The following is a 17,320-nucleotide window of genomic DNA, read 5'->3' as shown; positions in this document are numbered from 1 at the left end:
TTCAACTCTATCCTATAGGTGGTATCACAGACCATTTTCTTACCACCAAAGGAAAAATAGTGCCCCTCTGAGAAGGACCTTCGTCATTTATCTTTATAGCTTAATATTCTAGGACCATCCTTAGATCATGCTTCATATATTAGTGTCCAAGAGTTCTATGTTAATTTCATTCCATGTGGGCACAAAAGATCTGTTTATTGTCCTACATGTACTTGACTATTACATTTCTTTGTCACCACCAGTCTTCTCAAAGGGATAGCTGAAGTTTCTTAACTGAAATTAATCAAATATTTGAATTATCTTGTATTGTGAATTTTAATAGGTCTTTATTTCATATTTCGGATTTTAAACCCTGAACATGACCAGGTAGGCATGAGAGATGTTTTAAGGCATCATTCCATAAAGCAGAATTTTGAATTTTTTTGAGAGACATTTCAGAGTCCTTCTCCTCCAACATTGTATCAAGTGCTCATTTAAGAATTACTAATCTCTCTTTTTTGACAGTGGTATTATTCAGCACGACTTGATTTTCTCCCTTCAACAAACAGAATGTGTCCTCAAACCAGTTGAATCTTCAGACATGAAAATGACTCAGCTATTCACCAAAGCTGATTCAGAAGATACAAGCAGTCTCTTTGATAAACTTAAGAAGGAGCCTGATGCTTTAACTTTGCTGGCACCAGCTGCTGGAGACACAATCATATCTTTAGATTTTGGCAGCAATGGTGGGTCTTTAGTTATTTTGTTAATTGCCTAAACTTTACCATTTGTTGTTGATGATCATTTGGACATTGTGGCCTTTGGCCCTGTGATTTGGAGACTGTGCTCCACAGTGCTTTTAGGGCGTCTCTCCTTCCCACTTCTGATTGCTCCCAGCTGCTCTTTTTCTATACCCTGCTGCCATGTCTTCTGCACAAGTGGGCAGTTATATGCATCAGCCATAAGTTGAGCTGAAGAATAAGGCGTTGTACCATAATATCAGATATTGAGAAAGAAAACTAATTTCAAACTAGGTTAAACTTTAATGAATACAAGGTATGAGAAGGTTGGAATGCAGGGGTTTTTATGCTATAGATTACTGAAGTTGTCAATAGTGGATTGGTAGGATAACTCAGACTTAGAGTTATACCATAGTATCTGCAGACTTTTAGATTAAGTAAAATTTGGTAACATTTTTATTACTTAAGTCAACTAGACAAACCTTTTGTAAGAGGGGACATAAATTTCTGTACATGTTAAAATCTAGGTAATCTTTCCCCTACAGACACAGAGACTGATGACCAACAACTTGAGGAAGTTCCATTGTATAATGATGTAATGCTCCCCTCATCTAATGAGAAATTGCAGAATATAAATTTGGCAATGTCTCCATTACCTGCCTCTGAAACTCCAAAGCCACTTAGAAGTAGTGCCGACCCTGCACTCAACCAAGAAGTTGCGTTAAAGTTAGAACCAAATCCAGAGTCACTGGAACTTTCTTTCACCATGCCCCAGATTCAAGATCAGCCAGCTAGTCCTTCTGATGGAAGCACCAGACAAAGTTCACCTGAGGTAGGTGTCATAATATAATTAGAAAAGGATGACTTATAGATTTTAATGTTTGGGGATGTATTTGTAAATTTGAACCACGTGTCATAGTTTTGTTTGTGTGACTTTTAGCACTTTTAAAATTACTGCAAAAGCTCTGCCTAACTTTGACCTCAGTCCCATGTTTCAGGCTCAAAAACAGGAATGTGGGAAGGAGATGCCTTAACATAAGGCAAAAGGTAAAACATACATTGCTCCTCTGTGTATTTAATATCAGTAGGACAATAAAAGTCTTGAATTTAGACATCCACAGAGGACAATACTGTGTGCTTATGACTGCTCCAAGCCCATTCATATTACCCTTTGAGTTGGAGAATTATCCAGTAGCAAAGGGCTTTGCCCAGTTTAGTACAATTTCCATCACTGTATTGACATTCTCTGTAAGTATTATATGAAAATGCCAAGTCTTACCCAGGGTAAAAATTTTACATTAAATTTAAGTTCTGTCTTGATATTAGTTTTCTCATATAAAAACAATCTTTAAGGGCTAGCTGGGCCAAGACTGACAGTATCAAATAGGGCTCTATATCCCAATCCAGACATACTTGATTTCAGAGCTTCTTATGTCTAAAAACATGCTCATGGATGGGGACTACTCATATTTGAGTATTATGAGTTGATAAGTGAGGCTCAATTAAGCCTTAAAAAGTGATACATTATTTTACATTAAATATTTATTCATTCAAACTGGCAAGCTAAAAAAGTAGGAGATCTGACATGTCATAGCCTTCCAGAGAATGTATCTATTCTCTGGGGGCTCAGTTTTGTCTAGCGCATAAAAGGAATCATTTTGTTTCTAATCCAACCAAAATAAATCTAACAAAAATGTTAAGAGGAGGAAGGCAAAAGTTTATGCTTAGAATATACAGCTGTCATTTTTTGGTTAGAATTCTTGTTGAAAACTAAACTAGTACTACATTCATTAAGGTGAATACAAGTTAAGAACTTCAGTCTGCAGCCCTGTCCCTACCCCAGCCCCCAGATTTGCTGTGCGATTTTTAGGTAGATCACTCTAGCAACATGGCCTCAGTACACAGCTAGATTCCAGTGAGTGTATCATCTAGTTATTGGCCAGCTAGGTACCATTGGGTGTTGAACTATTAGGTGAGTTTTATTCTTTAGAATAAGCAGATAAACACATCTTTTAATTTTATAAATGATGTTATGTACAGTTAGAAATGGATATATTGACAATTATAATTGTAAGTTCAAAATTTTAATTTCTCACTAGTTAGATAATTTGATAGAAGAGAAGAGTTCTGTTGTGTATTCTCTGAAATGAGGTTTGCAAATTCTAACAACTAGCAAAACATTTATCCAAGCTTCCTCAGAAAAATAAAATATATTAATTCTTTTTACAGCCTAACAGTCCCAGTGAATATTGTTTTGATGTGGATAGTGATATGGTCAATGAATTCAAGTTGGAATTGGTAGAGAAACTTTTTGCTGAAGATACAGAAGCAAAGAATCCATTTTCCACTCAGGTATATAAACTTGTTTATTATATATATTTTCTATTAAAATTTATTTATTAATTTTTATTCTCAAGTGGCTGTGGGTTTAACTTGTTTTTGCTTCATAAGGTATGGCCATTGTAAAAACTCATGTATCTTGTTTTAAAGGACACTGATTTAGACTTGGAGATGTTAGCTCCTTATATCCCAATGGATGATGACTTCCAGTTACGTTCCTTTGATCAGTTGTCACCACTGGAAAACAGTTCTACAAGTCCTCAAAGTGCAAGCACAAATACAGTATTCCAGCCCACTCAAATGCAAGAACCTCCTATAGCCACCGCCACTACCACCGCCACCAATGATGAATTGAAAACAGTGACAAAAGATGGTACGGAAGACATTAAAATACTGATTGCATTTCCATCTCCTCCCCACGTACCTAAAGAACCTCCTTGTGCCACAACGTCACCATATAGTGATACTGGAAGTCGGACAGCCTCACCCAACAGAGCAGGAAAAGGAGTCATAGAACAGACAGAAAAATCTCATCCAAGAAGCCCTAATGTGTTATCTGTCGCTTTGAGTCAAAGGTATTTATACGTAACATTAAACTTATACTTTGGTCATTATTCTGAAGGAAATGTGTATGATGGTAAATTATTTTTAAACATAGAAAACTTTCATATTTATACTTTAGGGAACATAAAATTGACATACGAATTCTGAACTTAAAACAAGCACTCAAAAAACTGTTTCTAAATTAGCTTGTGTATTACTTTATAGTCACATCACTTATCTAAATGTAGGAGTAGGAGGGTCTTCTAATACCTCTAAAAATAAAATCCAGCCAGTAAGTTCTGTAAATGTACAAAAACTGGCCCAGTTTCTTGTAATTGCTTAAATCAGACTAGTTAACTATCCTCTCTGAGCTCTTTTTAAGCTCACCTGAAGAAAAGCCGTCCCAACTTAAGTGTGTGTGTTAGTTGCCCACTTGTGTCCAACTCTTTCCAACCCCATGGACTGGAGCCCACCAGGCTCCTCTGTCCCTGGAATTTTCCAGACAAGAATACTAGGGTGGATAGCCATTTCCTTCTCTAGGGGATCTCCCAACCAGGGACCAAACCCAGCTCTTCTGCACTGCAGGCAGATTCTTTACCATCTGAGCCACCAGGGAAGCCATTCCAACTTAAGGGTATTAATAATTCTCCATTCCAAATTGAACTTATGGTCTTCAGTCCTCAGCATTCAATACAGATACTTAATAAGCATTTAAAAATTTTGGATGTATAGTTACAGCTATATTTATACACATATATATATATAGTAGATAGATAACTATGTAGTTATATATTACCATATTATAACTATTGCGTTTTGTTTTTCCTTTTTATTTATAGAACGCTAGCTGTATCACAGATTAAATAGGTTGGTTTTTGGAGGGTGGTTTGTACTAGGCCTTGGTTGCAGCATGTGGGACCTAGAGATCAAACCCATAAAGTTGGAAATGGATATATTGATAAATACATCCATTGGGTGTGCCGAGTCTTAATTCTTAGACCACCAGGGAAGTCCCTAAGTATTAAAATAGGATTTTAAGAGGTACAGTAGGAATCTAAGCATGTTTTATGACATTGCTTTTACGGAGTTAACTTGAGCAAACATATGGACACCACCAAAATTTTAAGTTATAATTTTGGTGTATGATTTGCAATAGGATTTGATGTATTTTAAACGTGAGGCTATAGTCAGAGAAAACGAGTCAGTGGGGTGGTGTGTGGGGGACAGAAACAATTCCTTCTCCACAGTGCCTAGACTGAGATATTAATAGCAATAGGAAAAAGACTGCCATAGCCAGAGCTTATGGCTTTTTCTCCTGCCCTGCATCACTACTTTGACCTAGAATGCTAGTAGAGACCTTTTCCCGGAACTTGGAAAAGATCTTGCAACTTTAACAAAGAAGTATTCTACATTACTTTTCTACTGTATCACCAACCAACTTTGGAGCTCCTCTGGGCAATGACAGTGATACTAATATTTAACTCAGTACCTAACATGTACTTGCTTTATAAATGGTTATTGGATGAAGAAAAGAATGAACTTAGCAAAAAAAAAAAAAAAGAATGAACTTAGCAACAGAATTAGGAATAATCTGTAATTTATAATTACAGAGATGAGATTTTTCAGTTTTCTAAATAAGTATGTACTTGTCAAAACCAAAGTCCAACAAACATCTAGTCAAATTAATGATTTTTTTTTACATTAGTTCCAATACAGTATGCATTAAACACTTTAAGAAATGAATTTACCTTTCAGAACTAGATGGAGGCTTTTTCTTTACTACCTCTCTTGGTAATTTGAAAAAATCAAAGTGCTGTATTAAACCAGACAACTTGAAGTTTTAAAGATTGAAAATAAACTATTAAAAGTACTACTACTAAGATGATATTTACATGATAGACTGAGTTATCCTTTATAAAGATAACATGTATATAAAAATTAAAATATGCCTCTCTATATATTGAAGGTTTTATAGAATTTTTAAAAAATACAAAACAAGACTGCATGTAGGAGAGCAGTTAGAGTAGTACCTCACTTACCATACGCCATTCTCAACTAGATGAACAGAGCAAGGATCTATTATCATTATGTTGGGGTTCAGGGTAGGGAGCTGGTTCTTGAAAAGACAAAACATATAACAAAATCGATGTACTTGACACATAAAACAGTTCTTTACTGTTTACTATTAATTTTAGACACAGATAGTTCAAGTTTGATAATCAGATCAATAGTGAGGGCAAAACAGCTTAGTGGGAAGATCACTGGGAAGGAGAGTGGGTATTAGGAGACCTACAGTGTACTTCCATATTTGCAGCTAATTAGAAACAGAGCAAGTTACCTAATAGGCCTCAATTTTTTCATTTATAAAATATGTATTATATACGTGTATTATCTTGGGGACTAGAGCAAAGGTAAAATGAACTAATGAAGATGCAATGTTTTATAAACAGTGAAAGCATTATTCGAATGTGAAACTTATATTATAGTAGTCCCAAGAATATGTATGTATTAGATGGAATGAAAGGCCAATATTTAACTCTTTAACATCAATTTAGTTCTGTTCACTTATGTTTTATAAATAGGGTAATGAATAGTTTAGGAAATTTTGTTTTAAAAAATAAGCTTTGACTTTTAGGGCAATAAACTTTAGTATAATCAGGAAAACTCTTATGTATAACATATCCCTTAATGTTGGAAAATAGGCATTATATATTTTGTTTAAAAAGCTAATGGGATATTTTTAAAATAAATAAAACAACCATATTTTTTATTAAAAAATTGTTTGCAGAACTACTGCTCCTGAGGAAGAACTAAATCCAAAGATACTAGCTTTGCAGAATGCTCAGAGAAAGCGAAAAATTGAACATGATGGTTCACTTTTTCAAGCAGTAGGAATTGTAAGTGTGACAGCATGTTTGCTTTTCTATTCTAGCTGATGTGCTATTTTTGAGTTAGATATATAGGTAACTCCTTGTATCTTCCAAATACTAATGTTACATTCTCAGAAGTTACACGTTGGTTTCTTTCACTTTGTACATGTTCTTTTTTAAAAGTACAAACATTTAATGAGTACAGTCTCAAAAAATTCCAAACACTAGAGATGTACTTAGAGTAAGTATAGTTCTCCCCTCATTCCACACCCAGTATCACTACCAAGTCTCTTTCTCTTCCCTTTTGGTTACTTTCCCTTCTTACCCACAGAACACAGTCAGTGCTAGTATAACCCATACTGATATTTTCAGACCAAATTAACTGGAAAGCATTTTTATGTAGTTGTCATATGAGTGGCAAATGAATTCATCACAGCAGTATTAAAAAATAGAATTTAAATAACTGAGAGCAATCTTTAAGAATCTTGCCTATGTATTGTTAGCAAATTTATACCGATTTCAAAGTCCGTGATTTAAAAAATTCAACATAGTAAAATTGAAATAATTTTACTGTTTTCAGGGAACATTATTACAGCAACCAGATGATCGTGCAACTACCACATCACTTTCTTGGAAACGTGTAAAAGGATGCAAATCTAGTGAACAGAATGGAATGGAGCAAAAGACAATTATTTTAATACCCTCTGGTTAGTTTACTCTTTCTTCCATTAAATATCACAAAGAGAATTAAAGTATATGAAACTTTTATTTAGGAGCTTTACTCCAAGTGAGAGTGATTTCCATTCCTTACCAGGATTAAAAAGTAAGGTTGCATTTTATTTGATCAGTAATAGTTTCCAGATGGAACTCTGAATTATCTTTGATCTGTCTGTGTGCTATCAATAATGAGTAGAAGCTGAAATTTGTACATTTTAATGCTTTTTTCTAAATTGGTTTAAATCACTCCTCTGCGCCTTCAAGGTTCTTTTAAACAGTTGTGACATAGCACCAGTAATGCTTGTTTGTACTTTCTTGATTACATAATTGTAGTTTTGCCTAACAGATTAAAAATCCTTCTAGAGCTAACTGTCCTTATTTTCCCCAATACCTAGTGTATAGTTGCTGTTTAATAATATTCATTGATTAGATGAATGAATACTTAGATATATATCTCTTTGTTTTTCAGATTTAGCATGTAGACTGCTGGGGCAATCAATGGATGAGAGTGGACTACCACAGCTGACCAGTTATGATTGTGAAGTTAATGCTCCTATACAAGGCAGCAGAAACCTACTGCAGGGTGAAGAATTACTCAGAGCTTTGGATCAAGTTAACTGAGCTTTTTCATAATCTCATTCCTTTTTTTGGACACTGGTGGCTCATTACCTAAAGCAGTCTATTTATATTTTCTATATCTAATTTTAGAAGCCTGGCTACAAATACTGCACAAACTCGGTTAGTTCAATTTTGATCCCCTTTCTACTTAATTTACATTAATGCTCTTTTTTAGTATGTTCTTTAACGCCAGATCACACACAGCACATTTTCATAGTTCTTCGGTATTTAAACCATTGCATTGCAGTAGCATCATTTTTAAAATGCACCTTTTTATTTATTTATTTTGGGCTAGGGAGTTTGTCCCTTATCGAATTATTTTTAATAAGATGCCAATATAATTTTTTTAAGAAGGCTGTAACCTTTCATCATGATGAGTTTGAAAAATTTTTACTCAGTTTTTTCACATTTTACATAAACAATAATGATTTGCCAGCAGTACATGGTAGCCGCAATTGCACAATATATTTTCTTAAAAAAATACCAGCAGTTACTCATGCAATATATTCTGCATTTATAAAACTAGTTTTTAAGAAAAAATTTTTTTTGGCCTATGAAATTATTAAACCTGGAACATGACATTGTTAATCATATAATAATGATTCTTAAATGCTTGTATGATTTATTATTTAAATGGGTAAAGCCATTTACATGATATAGAAAGATATACATATATCTGGAAGGTATGTGGCATTTATTTGGATAAAATTCTCAATTCAGAGAAATGATTTGATGTTTCTGTAGTCACTTTGCCAGCTCAAAAGACAATACCCTATCTGTAGTTGTGGAAGTTTATGCTAATATTGTGTAATTGATATTAAACCTAAATGTTCTGCCCACCCTGTTGGTATAAAGGTATTTTGAGCAGATTGTGAACAAAAAAAAAATCATGCTTTGTTAGCAAAATTGCCTAGTAATGTTAATTTGCTCAAAATCTGATGTTTGGTTTTATGCACTTTGTCGCTATTAACATCCTTCTGTTTTCATATAGATTTCAATAATTGAGTAATTTTAGAAGCATTATTTTAGAAATATATAGTTGTCACAGTAAACATCTTGTTTTTCTATGTGCATTGTACAAATTTTTCATTCCTTTTGCTCTTTGTGGTTGGATCTTTTAACACTAACTGTATGGTTTTGTTACATCAAATAAACATCTTCTGTGGACCAGGCCCCCTTTGACCAGCTTTTATGTTAAAATAATGTTTGTTTCAACACCTCCAACTCATAAAATTGTTTACCAGCAATTTAAGTATTTTATATTACATTATTCTTGCTATTTCTACATTTACCCTATTGCCATCACTTTATACTGTGTCCCTAACTGTAATGTTAAATAATAACAAACCATAATATTCCTCTGTAAAAAATATGCTTTTAGAAAACTGTCATTTATGAATTTATGTACCTTTAATTTATTAAAGTAAAACAAAATTTTAATGTTTTAATATGAATGGGATGAATGAAACAAATCCTTAACATTATAGTTACATAATTTTGTAAGGGTTAAAAGTTCCTTGTAAGATTTCCAATCTTATTTTCACTCACATATGAAGCTATTTAGACCTTGAGTGATACAGGATTTGTCCAAGCCTTAAAGGTAATAAATGGCAGACCAAAGATTTAAACTTAGGTCTTCTGACTCTTAATATGAAACTAGAAAAACCTTGCTTTGTTTCTGCCTTATTCATACTGTATGTTTAAAAAATTTTTAATAGCTTTATTCATTTTTCTGTTTTAAAAATAGCAATTTTTTTTTTACTGTAAAAGTAATACATTCTCACTTAAAATTTAAAAACTCAGCACAAAAAGATATAACAAACAGTGAATCATCCTTGCTCCTAAAAGTAACAACAGATTATTTTTATGGATAAATTAAATCCTTACAGAGCCTTAGGCCCAGTATACTGAGGTTACAGGAACATCCTGAATAAAATTAAGCCACAGACCTTAAGTGGCTGTTTTTAATCTTAGAATGAAGAAAATGTGATTACAATTACATGAAAGTTTGGGAACAAACATTTACTAAGACTCAGTCTAAGTTTTGTGAGACATATGCATATTTCACTGCAAATCCCATGATCCAAAGTGCTTCTGAATTTAATTACAGATAGTACTGGAGGTGGTATTTTAGAATAAAGTAGTTGCTTAATATTCCCAGTTGAAATTGAAAACATTCTCATTTTGGTAGCAAATTAAGCTGAAATCTAGAAGTTTATCATTTTCAAGTATTAGTAATGGTCAGATCTGTAATGACCAAGAGTAGGAAAATGACATTTGGGAGCAATGATTTAGATGAGAAAGCCACTTTAAAGGACAGTGCAGCTGGAAGAAAACAAGTTATCCACCCCTCTCATTTAGAAAACAAGCCCCCTGGAGTGCTTGAAGCTGTTTTAAATAGCAGAACCAGTCCTTCTTCCAGCAGCATGCCAGCCTCTTTGAGACCATCACAAATGTCTTTATAATGTCTTCATCCAAGTATAGCCCTGCCCCAGCAACCATAGATAGACCTGTAATGTCTCCCTTCCTTACGCATGGCTGTAGTTTCCCCTTCTCTGATGCTGATGTGAATGAATGACCATAGTGTTCTTTTCACATCTGAAAAAAGTATGGCAAAGGAGTTTGGTGTGTTTTGTTCATTTGTTCTAAGTTTCACTGTTCACTTTGGAACTGAAAGAGTTCCATGGAGATTCTACCACTGCTGCGTACAAGTTTTAGATTAAGAGTTAAAATGAACCTAATGTCTGTTAGCACTCTATGCTAAGCTTTTTGCGTGTTAGCTCACAATCTTCCAAAAAACCCTATGAATTAGGACCTGCATTTCATTTTGTAGATGACAGAAGTCTTGGAGAGGTAGCCAAAGATTCAGAGCCTCTGTTGGGGTGCTAGCCAGTCCAGTAAAACCCTACCCCTCTCCCCATTAACTGTTTAAATGACAAATATCAATAGAAAGCAATAGGGATGTAGGGAACTGAGGGTGGTAGTGCAATCACAGAGGACATGGAGGGGATGTTCTATGAGAGGAATGGCAAGACAAAGGGAAATGAATAAAAGCATTCTGGTGCTATTTAGTGAGTTTTGAGTTTGAACTAGAGATTCAGGTGTCTGCTTATGGTGACATTAACTCACAGGTAAATGAGGTGGTTTATGAAAAGCACAGTGATAAACTATAAAAGGCCACATGAATATTGGTATGGTTTTGTCAGCGCTATTTGATTTAAAGGCATGCTGGACACATTTATTTTCTTTTAAGCTTGTGTTAACCTCACAACTACCATTTCTAAATTTCGATTTCTCTTTACAACCTTTAAAATACAAAAAAAAAAAAAAAAGGATGAACTTAAAGTTACAGGGTTTGCTGAAACCTAAGCATTCTAAAAGTTCAAATTTCTAAGGTAGCAACGTCAAAAACAAGTTGCAACGAATACAAAAAAAAAAATTAACAACAGGGTTTGATTAAATAAAACCTTTGCAAACATGGTAGCTAAAACCAACAAAAATGTAAAGAAAAAAATGTTACTCGGGTGTTTAAGTCTGTTACCACTTCGCTCGTATTTCATCCCTTTAAATAGCGCTGAACCTGTTGTCCCAGATCATTTTACAGACAATTAGTTCAATCTGTAGGATCTGAAATAAAATAGTCTCCTTGTAAGACAAAAGCTACACTTTACCACTACCTCCTATGAACACCTTCTGGAGCTTTGTTGTGTTCACACCTTTCCGAGCTTTGGACATAATTTTTATTCTTACCTGTAGTGGACGGTTTTTTCCAAGACGCTGCTCAGACACCCGATCTCCTTGTACTATTTAATTTCTTTTATTCCCTTTTCTTGGCTCCATTCCCGGACGGAGAGGAAAGACAGGTGCCTGAGAGCGGCAGTGATCAGACCCTCAGCGGGGAAAATAGCTAGGATGCGGAAGGGACCGGCTACCCCTTCTGTTTCTGGCGCCCTAGTGCCTACATGATAAGGATGTGAAACGTGAGCCGCCCAAAGAAACTTCTCCAAACCCCGCCCGCCGCCCTGCAGGCCACGCCCCAGTACGTGCTGGGGCGCAGCACCGCAGCCCTGGCCCCGCCCCGGGACTGGGGCCGGGCGCGAGGCAGCAGGAGCGGCGCGTGGTTCCGCTGCCCCAGGCTCCCGCCTACGTGTGGGAGAGCATGTGGAGGCGCTGCCCCGCCCGGCCTTGGAAAGCACGCGCGCCGGCAGGTGATCGCGAGGAGGCGCTTGGCGCGAGGGCTCTGCGCTGCTTGTCTTCCGAAACTCGTCGGATTTTGCTGCCCGCCCTTCCTCAAACTTGGTCGCTTCGGATGTTGGGGTTGCGGAAGGAGAGGGGGAGGTGGTGGCGGAGAGATCTGAAGGACGGAGACAGGAATTGTTGATGTAGTTAGAACTGTCTTCTGAACTCCTAAGCAGATGCTTTGGAGTGTGAACCTCCACTCCAAATACCGAGAAAATCCATCAGGGAAATACCGAGGGATTGCCTAAAAGATTGACTGTGTAAGATTTTTAAAAAATTACCCATCTTCTAATAACTTGTCAAAAATAGAGGAGTTGTGTGTTTATTTCAAGATAGTAACCTTAAAGGCACTCAGAGACTTCATTTTAAGCATTTGAGATATGCCTGATTAATAGAAACTTAGGCTTCCCCAGGTGGGTTTTTATTGTTGGTTTGGTTTTTTGCCTGTCCTGTTTTTTGAATTTGTTGTGTGACTGCACCCTGAGAATCCTTTGGGAGAAGATAATCTTTTTGGACAGAAGGGTAGTGAGTTTACGCAAAGTGGAAAAGCTCGGAGCCTTAAATTTAATCTGTAATTAGTTTACGCAGTCTTGTTGTAAAGTGCGGGGTGAGGTATTGTTTAGATTAAATTACCCTCTGTATATCCGCAGCAGACTATGTTTCATACTTTGTTTTCTTCAGGGAAATTCATTATTTATGTTTTTTCAAATAGAATTCCCTAAAAAGTAGGACATTAAACATTTTCTTATTTGACATGTAAAAAAATGTGGCTGAGGTGTTGTGAATATTTTTTTCCTAATAAAAACTGATCTGTAGCCCCAGTCTCTGTGTGTTTAATTAGAGAAGTGTCCTTTAGGGAGAGTGCTACAACTTTTTTCATCTTATGGATGTCTAATCACTGTATAATGGTGATTCTTTCGCAGAGGAGAGCAGGCTGGAGGTTTGGGGGAGTGGTATGCTTTAATGTTTATCACAAAAGCACTTTTTAAAATTGCATATGTAGCCTGACAAGTAGGCTAGAATACTGTCAAGCCAAATATTCTTTAGGGATCTTTAGAATATTAAAACATTAAGAAACACTATTTTATGTAGAGATCTTTTCCATGTATTTTTGGACAATATTACTGGCTCTTTGAAAAAAAATTTTTTTAATGCTTCCACACAGAACTGCTTATGATTACTTGAACAGGACTACTGGACAGCTTTGGGGTAAGCCTTTATAGACTTGCCTGACTGCCCAGCCTGCAGGTAGACAATTTAAAGCAAAAACCTAACTGAAGTAAAATTAGAGACAATCACCAATTAGAGAGGAGCCTGGAGAGCCTAGGTGGGTGCTTTGCCTCTTTCTAGGCAAATTGAGCTGCTAATATTTTTCGGCCCTACTAACATCACCTTAAGCCGTTGCTTATTATTTTTCAGCCTTCTGTGATCATTTATGTATGTCTTTTCTCCCCTATTTGACTGAGTTCCTTCAAAGCAAGGTTCCCATCTGATTCATCTTTGATTGTTCCTAAAACCTTCCACTTTGCTTGCACAAGGACAACACACACAATTGAGGGTGGGAAAGGATCTCGTGTGACACAGACCAGAGAAGAAATGACCAGAAGAAAGGGGGAAACGACCATTTTCTAGCTCTTCCAGTGAAATCTACTCAAGAGTTTCTGAGGCTTGAGTGAGGCCAAGGTGCTTGCTATGTTTTGTGTGTTTGTGGCACCTCAAAATTCATATGTTGAAATCTAACCTACAAGATGATAGCTCAGTATTAGGAGGTGGGGACTTTGGGAGGTGATTAGGTCTTCAGGATGAAACCTTAATGGGATTTGTGCTCTTGTTAAAAGAGGCTCCAGAGAGTTCCATTGCTCCTTTGGCTTTGTGAGGAAAATGCATTTTAAGACCAGAAGTAGATACCGAGTTTCTGGGTGATTTGGCTGAAATGAGAATGCTTATTCACTGATAGTAAAGTATAAATCTTTTGAAGTTTTACATTTGCACTCTTTATCATCTAATAATTCCTCTCAGATATATATACTCCACACTCCTGCAACATATAAATAGAAATCCATATTAAACCAACAAAAATAAAGGGTACCCAGTGAAACTGTGTTTAAGATGAACAATGAATAATTCTTTTAGTTGGCCTGAAATTCAAATTTAATTTGGTCTCATGTATTTTATCTGGCAATCCTACAAATAAGACAGGAAAAAGTGTTCATAAAACATGGTTTATAACAGCAATATCTGGAACCCACCTAAATTTTCATTGAGGAAATAATAAACTGTGTATTCAGCCAGTGGAATATTAGGAAGTAATGAAAATAAATGAATTACAGCTATGAGAAATAAATGAATCTCAGAAACACTATTAAACTTAAAAAGCAATTCAAAGACTATGTATTATAAATTAAATTGCAACACCGTTATAGTAAAGCTCAAAATCAACCACAAGTAAACAATAAATTGTTTAGAGATCTGAACACATGTGATAAAATGTTTACAAGAGAATGAGAAACAAGATAGTTGTTATTAAAGTAATGGCAGAGGCAGGAGAATAGAGGAAGAATTCAGAGATTTATGTGAAAGGTGTTGGTCACATTCCAGTTCCTATACATGTAGAAGGCACACAGGTGTTCATATGCCTGCTATGCGTCTTATTTAGACATGTTACATAAGTTTTTCTATAATGCGTATTACATAACGTTTTTAAAGATGAATGATAAGGAAAGTTACAGAGAGCCCTTATACTTTTAGGATCACTCTCCGAAAGCATAAGAATAACATGACTTGCAATCACAGAAATAGTGAAAGATACAAAATATTACTTGATAGCCAGCTCCTGAGAGATGCTAGAAGGTGGAATGTACAAAGAAAACAGATTCAGCCATGGTGCTGGAGAAGACTCTAGAGAGTCCCTTGGATACCAAGGAGATCAAACCAGTTAATCCTAAAAGAAATCAACTCCTGAATACTCATTGGAAGGCCTGATGCTGAAGCTGAAGCTCCAGTACTTTGGCCACCAGACTCCAAGAGCTGCCGCACTGGAAAAGATCCTGATGCTGGGAAAGATGGAGGAGAAGCGGGGAACTGGGGGGCGGGTCGACAGAGGATGAGATGGTTGGACGGCATCACCAACACAATGGACATGAGTTTCAGCAAACTCTGGGAGATAATAAAGGACAGGGAAGCCTGGCAGTAATGCAGTCCACAGGGTCAAAAAAAAAACACGACTTAGTGACGGAGCATAAAAAAATCAGATACAGTACTTTTTGCTAAGTAATGTGCTAGACTGTGGGGGTGGTGGGGTGGGATATTTACAAGAGCTTCTCAAGAGTGAAGGGTGTTAAGGCTACAACCAGAGAGCCATACATTAAGCATGGGTATTATAGCCTACAGGACAGTAAGTCCAGTCTGCATGGGAGTGTCCTCAGTCCCTTCAGTCATGTCTGACTCTACGACCCTAAGGATTATAGCCTGCCAGGCTGCTCAGTCCATGGAATTCTCCAGGCAAGAATACGGGAGTGGGTTGCCATGCCTGCCTCTGAACTCCAGTCTCAGTTCAGCTCATTCGCTCAGTCGTGTCCAACTCGTTGTGACCCCATGAATTGCAGCACGCCAGGCCTCCCTGTCCATCACCAACTCCTGGAGTTCACCCAAACTCACATCCATCGAGTCGGTGATGCCATCCAGCCATCTCATCCTCTGTCTTCACCTTCTCCTCCTGCCCCTAATCCTTCCCAGCATCAGAATCTTTTCCAATGAGTCAACTCTTTGCGTGAGGTGGCGAAAGTACTGGAGTTTCAGCTTTAGCATCATTCCTTCCAAAAAACATCTAGGACTGATCTCCTTTAGAATGGACTGGTTGGATCTCCTTGCAGTCAATGGGGCTCTCAAGAGTCTTCTCCAACACCACAGTTCAAAAGCATCAATTCGTTGGCACTCAGCTTTCTTCACAGTCTAACTCTCACATCCATACATGACTACTGGAAAAACCATAGCCTTGACTAGACAGACCTTAGTCGGCAAAGTAATGTCTCTGCTTTTCAATATGCTATCTAGGTTGGTCATAACTTTTCTTCCAAGAGTAAGCGTCTTTTAATTTCATGGCTGCAATTACCATCTAGAGTGATTTTGGAGCCCCCAAAATAGTCTGACACTGTTTCCACTGTTTCTCCATTTGCCATGAAGTGATAGGACCAGATGCCATGATCTTCGTTTTCTGAATGTTGAGCTTTAAGCCAACTTCTTCACTCTCCTCTTTCACTTTCATCAAGAGGCTTTTTAGTTCCTCTTCCCTTTCTGCCATAAGGGTGGTGTCATCTGCATATCTGAGGTTATTGATATTTCTCCCGGCAATCTTCATTCCAGCTTGTCTTTCTTCCAGTCCAGCATTTCTCATGATGTACTCTGCATAGAAGTTAAATAAGCAGGGTGACAATATACAGCCTTGACGTACTCCTTTTCCTATTTGGAACCAGTCTGTTGTTCCATGTCCAGTTCTAACTGTTGCTTCCTGACCTGCATATAGGTTTCTCAAGAGGCAGGTCAGGTGGTCTGGTATTCCCATCTCTCTCAGAATTTTCCACAGTCTATTGTGATCCACAGTCATAGGTTCTGGCATAGTCAATAAAGCAGAAATAGATGTTTTTCTGGAACTCTCTAGCTTTTTCAATGATCCAGCAGATGTTGGCCATTTGATCTCTGGTTCCTCTGCCTTTTCTAAAACCAGCTTGAACATCTGGAAGTTCATGGTTCACATACTGCTGAAGCCCAGCTTGGAGAATTTTGAGCATTACTTTACTAGCGTGTGAGATGACTGCAACTGTGCGGTAGTTTGAGCATTCTTTGGCATTGCCTTTCTTTGGGATTGGAATGAAAACTGACCTTTTCCAGTCCTGTGGCCACTGCTGAGTTTTCCAAATTTGCTGGCACATTGAGTGCAGCACTTTCACATCATCATCTTTCAGGATCTGAAATAGCTCCACTGGAATCCCATCACCTCCACTAGACCAGTCTACTTCTCAGTAAACCCTCTTTGGATCCTATTTCCACGTGGCAGTGATTGAGGTTGGGAGATGTTCCTTTTTAGGTGTAAAAGTTGACTTGTCACCCTAGGATCACTTTAAAGGGGAGAGATGGTAAGTGTAATAATGATTGGCATAATGTATAATATAGGCCTAAAATCCTTCTTTGGCTCACAGGTCCCCTGAGAATTAAACTTATTTACTGAAATTAATCACGCCGTCATTACTTCTCCAAGAGATCTGAGAGCCTGAGGCA

At 36.9% G+C, this 17,320-nt stretch overlaps 1 protein-coding gene across 2 annotated transcripts in view; it reads left to right on the top strand.

Annotated features, from left to right (window-relative positions):
• Nucleotides 1-8,980, top strand: part of HIF1A (hypoxia inducible factor 1 alpha subunit) — a 46,358-nt gene extending 37,378 nt beyond the window's left edge. The window contains exons 9-15 of one of the 2 annotated variants that reach the window (XM_018053545.1): nucleotides 505-725; nucleotides 1,265-1,551; nucleotides 2,949-3,071; nucleotides 3,210-3,634; nucleotides 6,391-6,499; nucleotides 7,053-7,179; nucleotides 7,659-8,980. In XM_018053545.1, coding sequence (XP_017909034.1) covers nucleotides 505-725; nucleotides 1,265-1,551; nucleotides 2,949-3,071; nucleotides 3,210-3,634; nucleotides 6,391-6,499; nucleotides 7,053-7,179; nucleotides 7,659-7,810 — 1,444 coding nt within the window. In that variant the 3' untranslated portion in view covers nucleotides 7,811-8,980. 2 annotated transcript variants of the gene reach the window in all.

The sequence above is a fragment of the Capra hircus genome, chromosome 10 (genome assembly GCF_001704415.2).
Source record: "Capra hircus breed San Clemente chromosome 10, ASM170441v1, whole genome shotgun sequence".
Classification (NCBI taxonomy): domain Eukaryota; kingdom Metazoa; phylum Chordata; class Mammalia; order Artiodactyla; family Bovidae; genus Capra; species Capra hircus.
The sequence above is the reverse complement of the archived record's forward strand: the minus strand, read 5'-3'. Positions and strand labels throughout refer to the sequence as shown.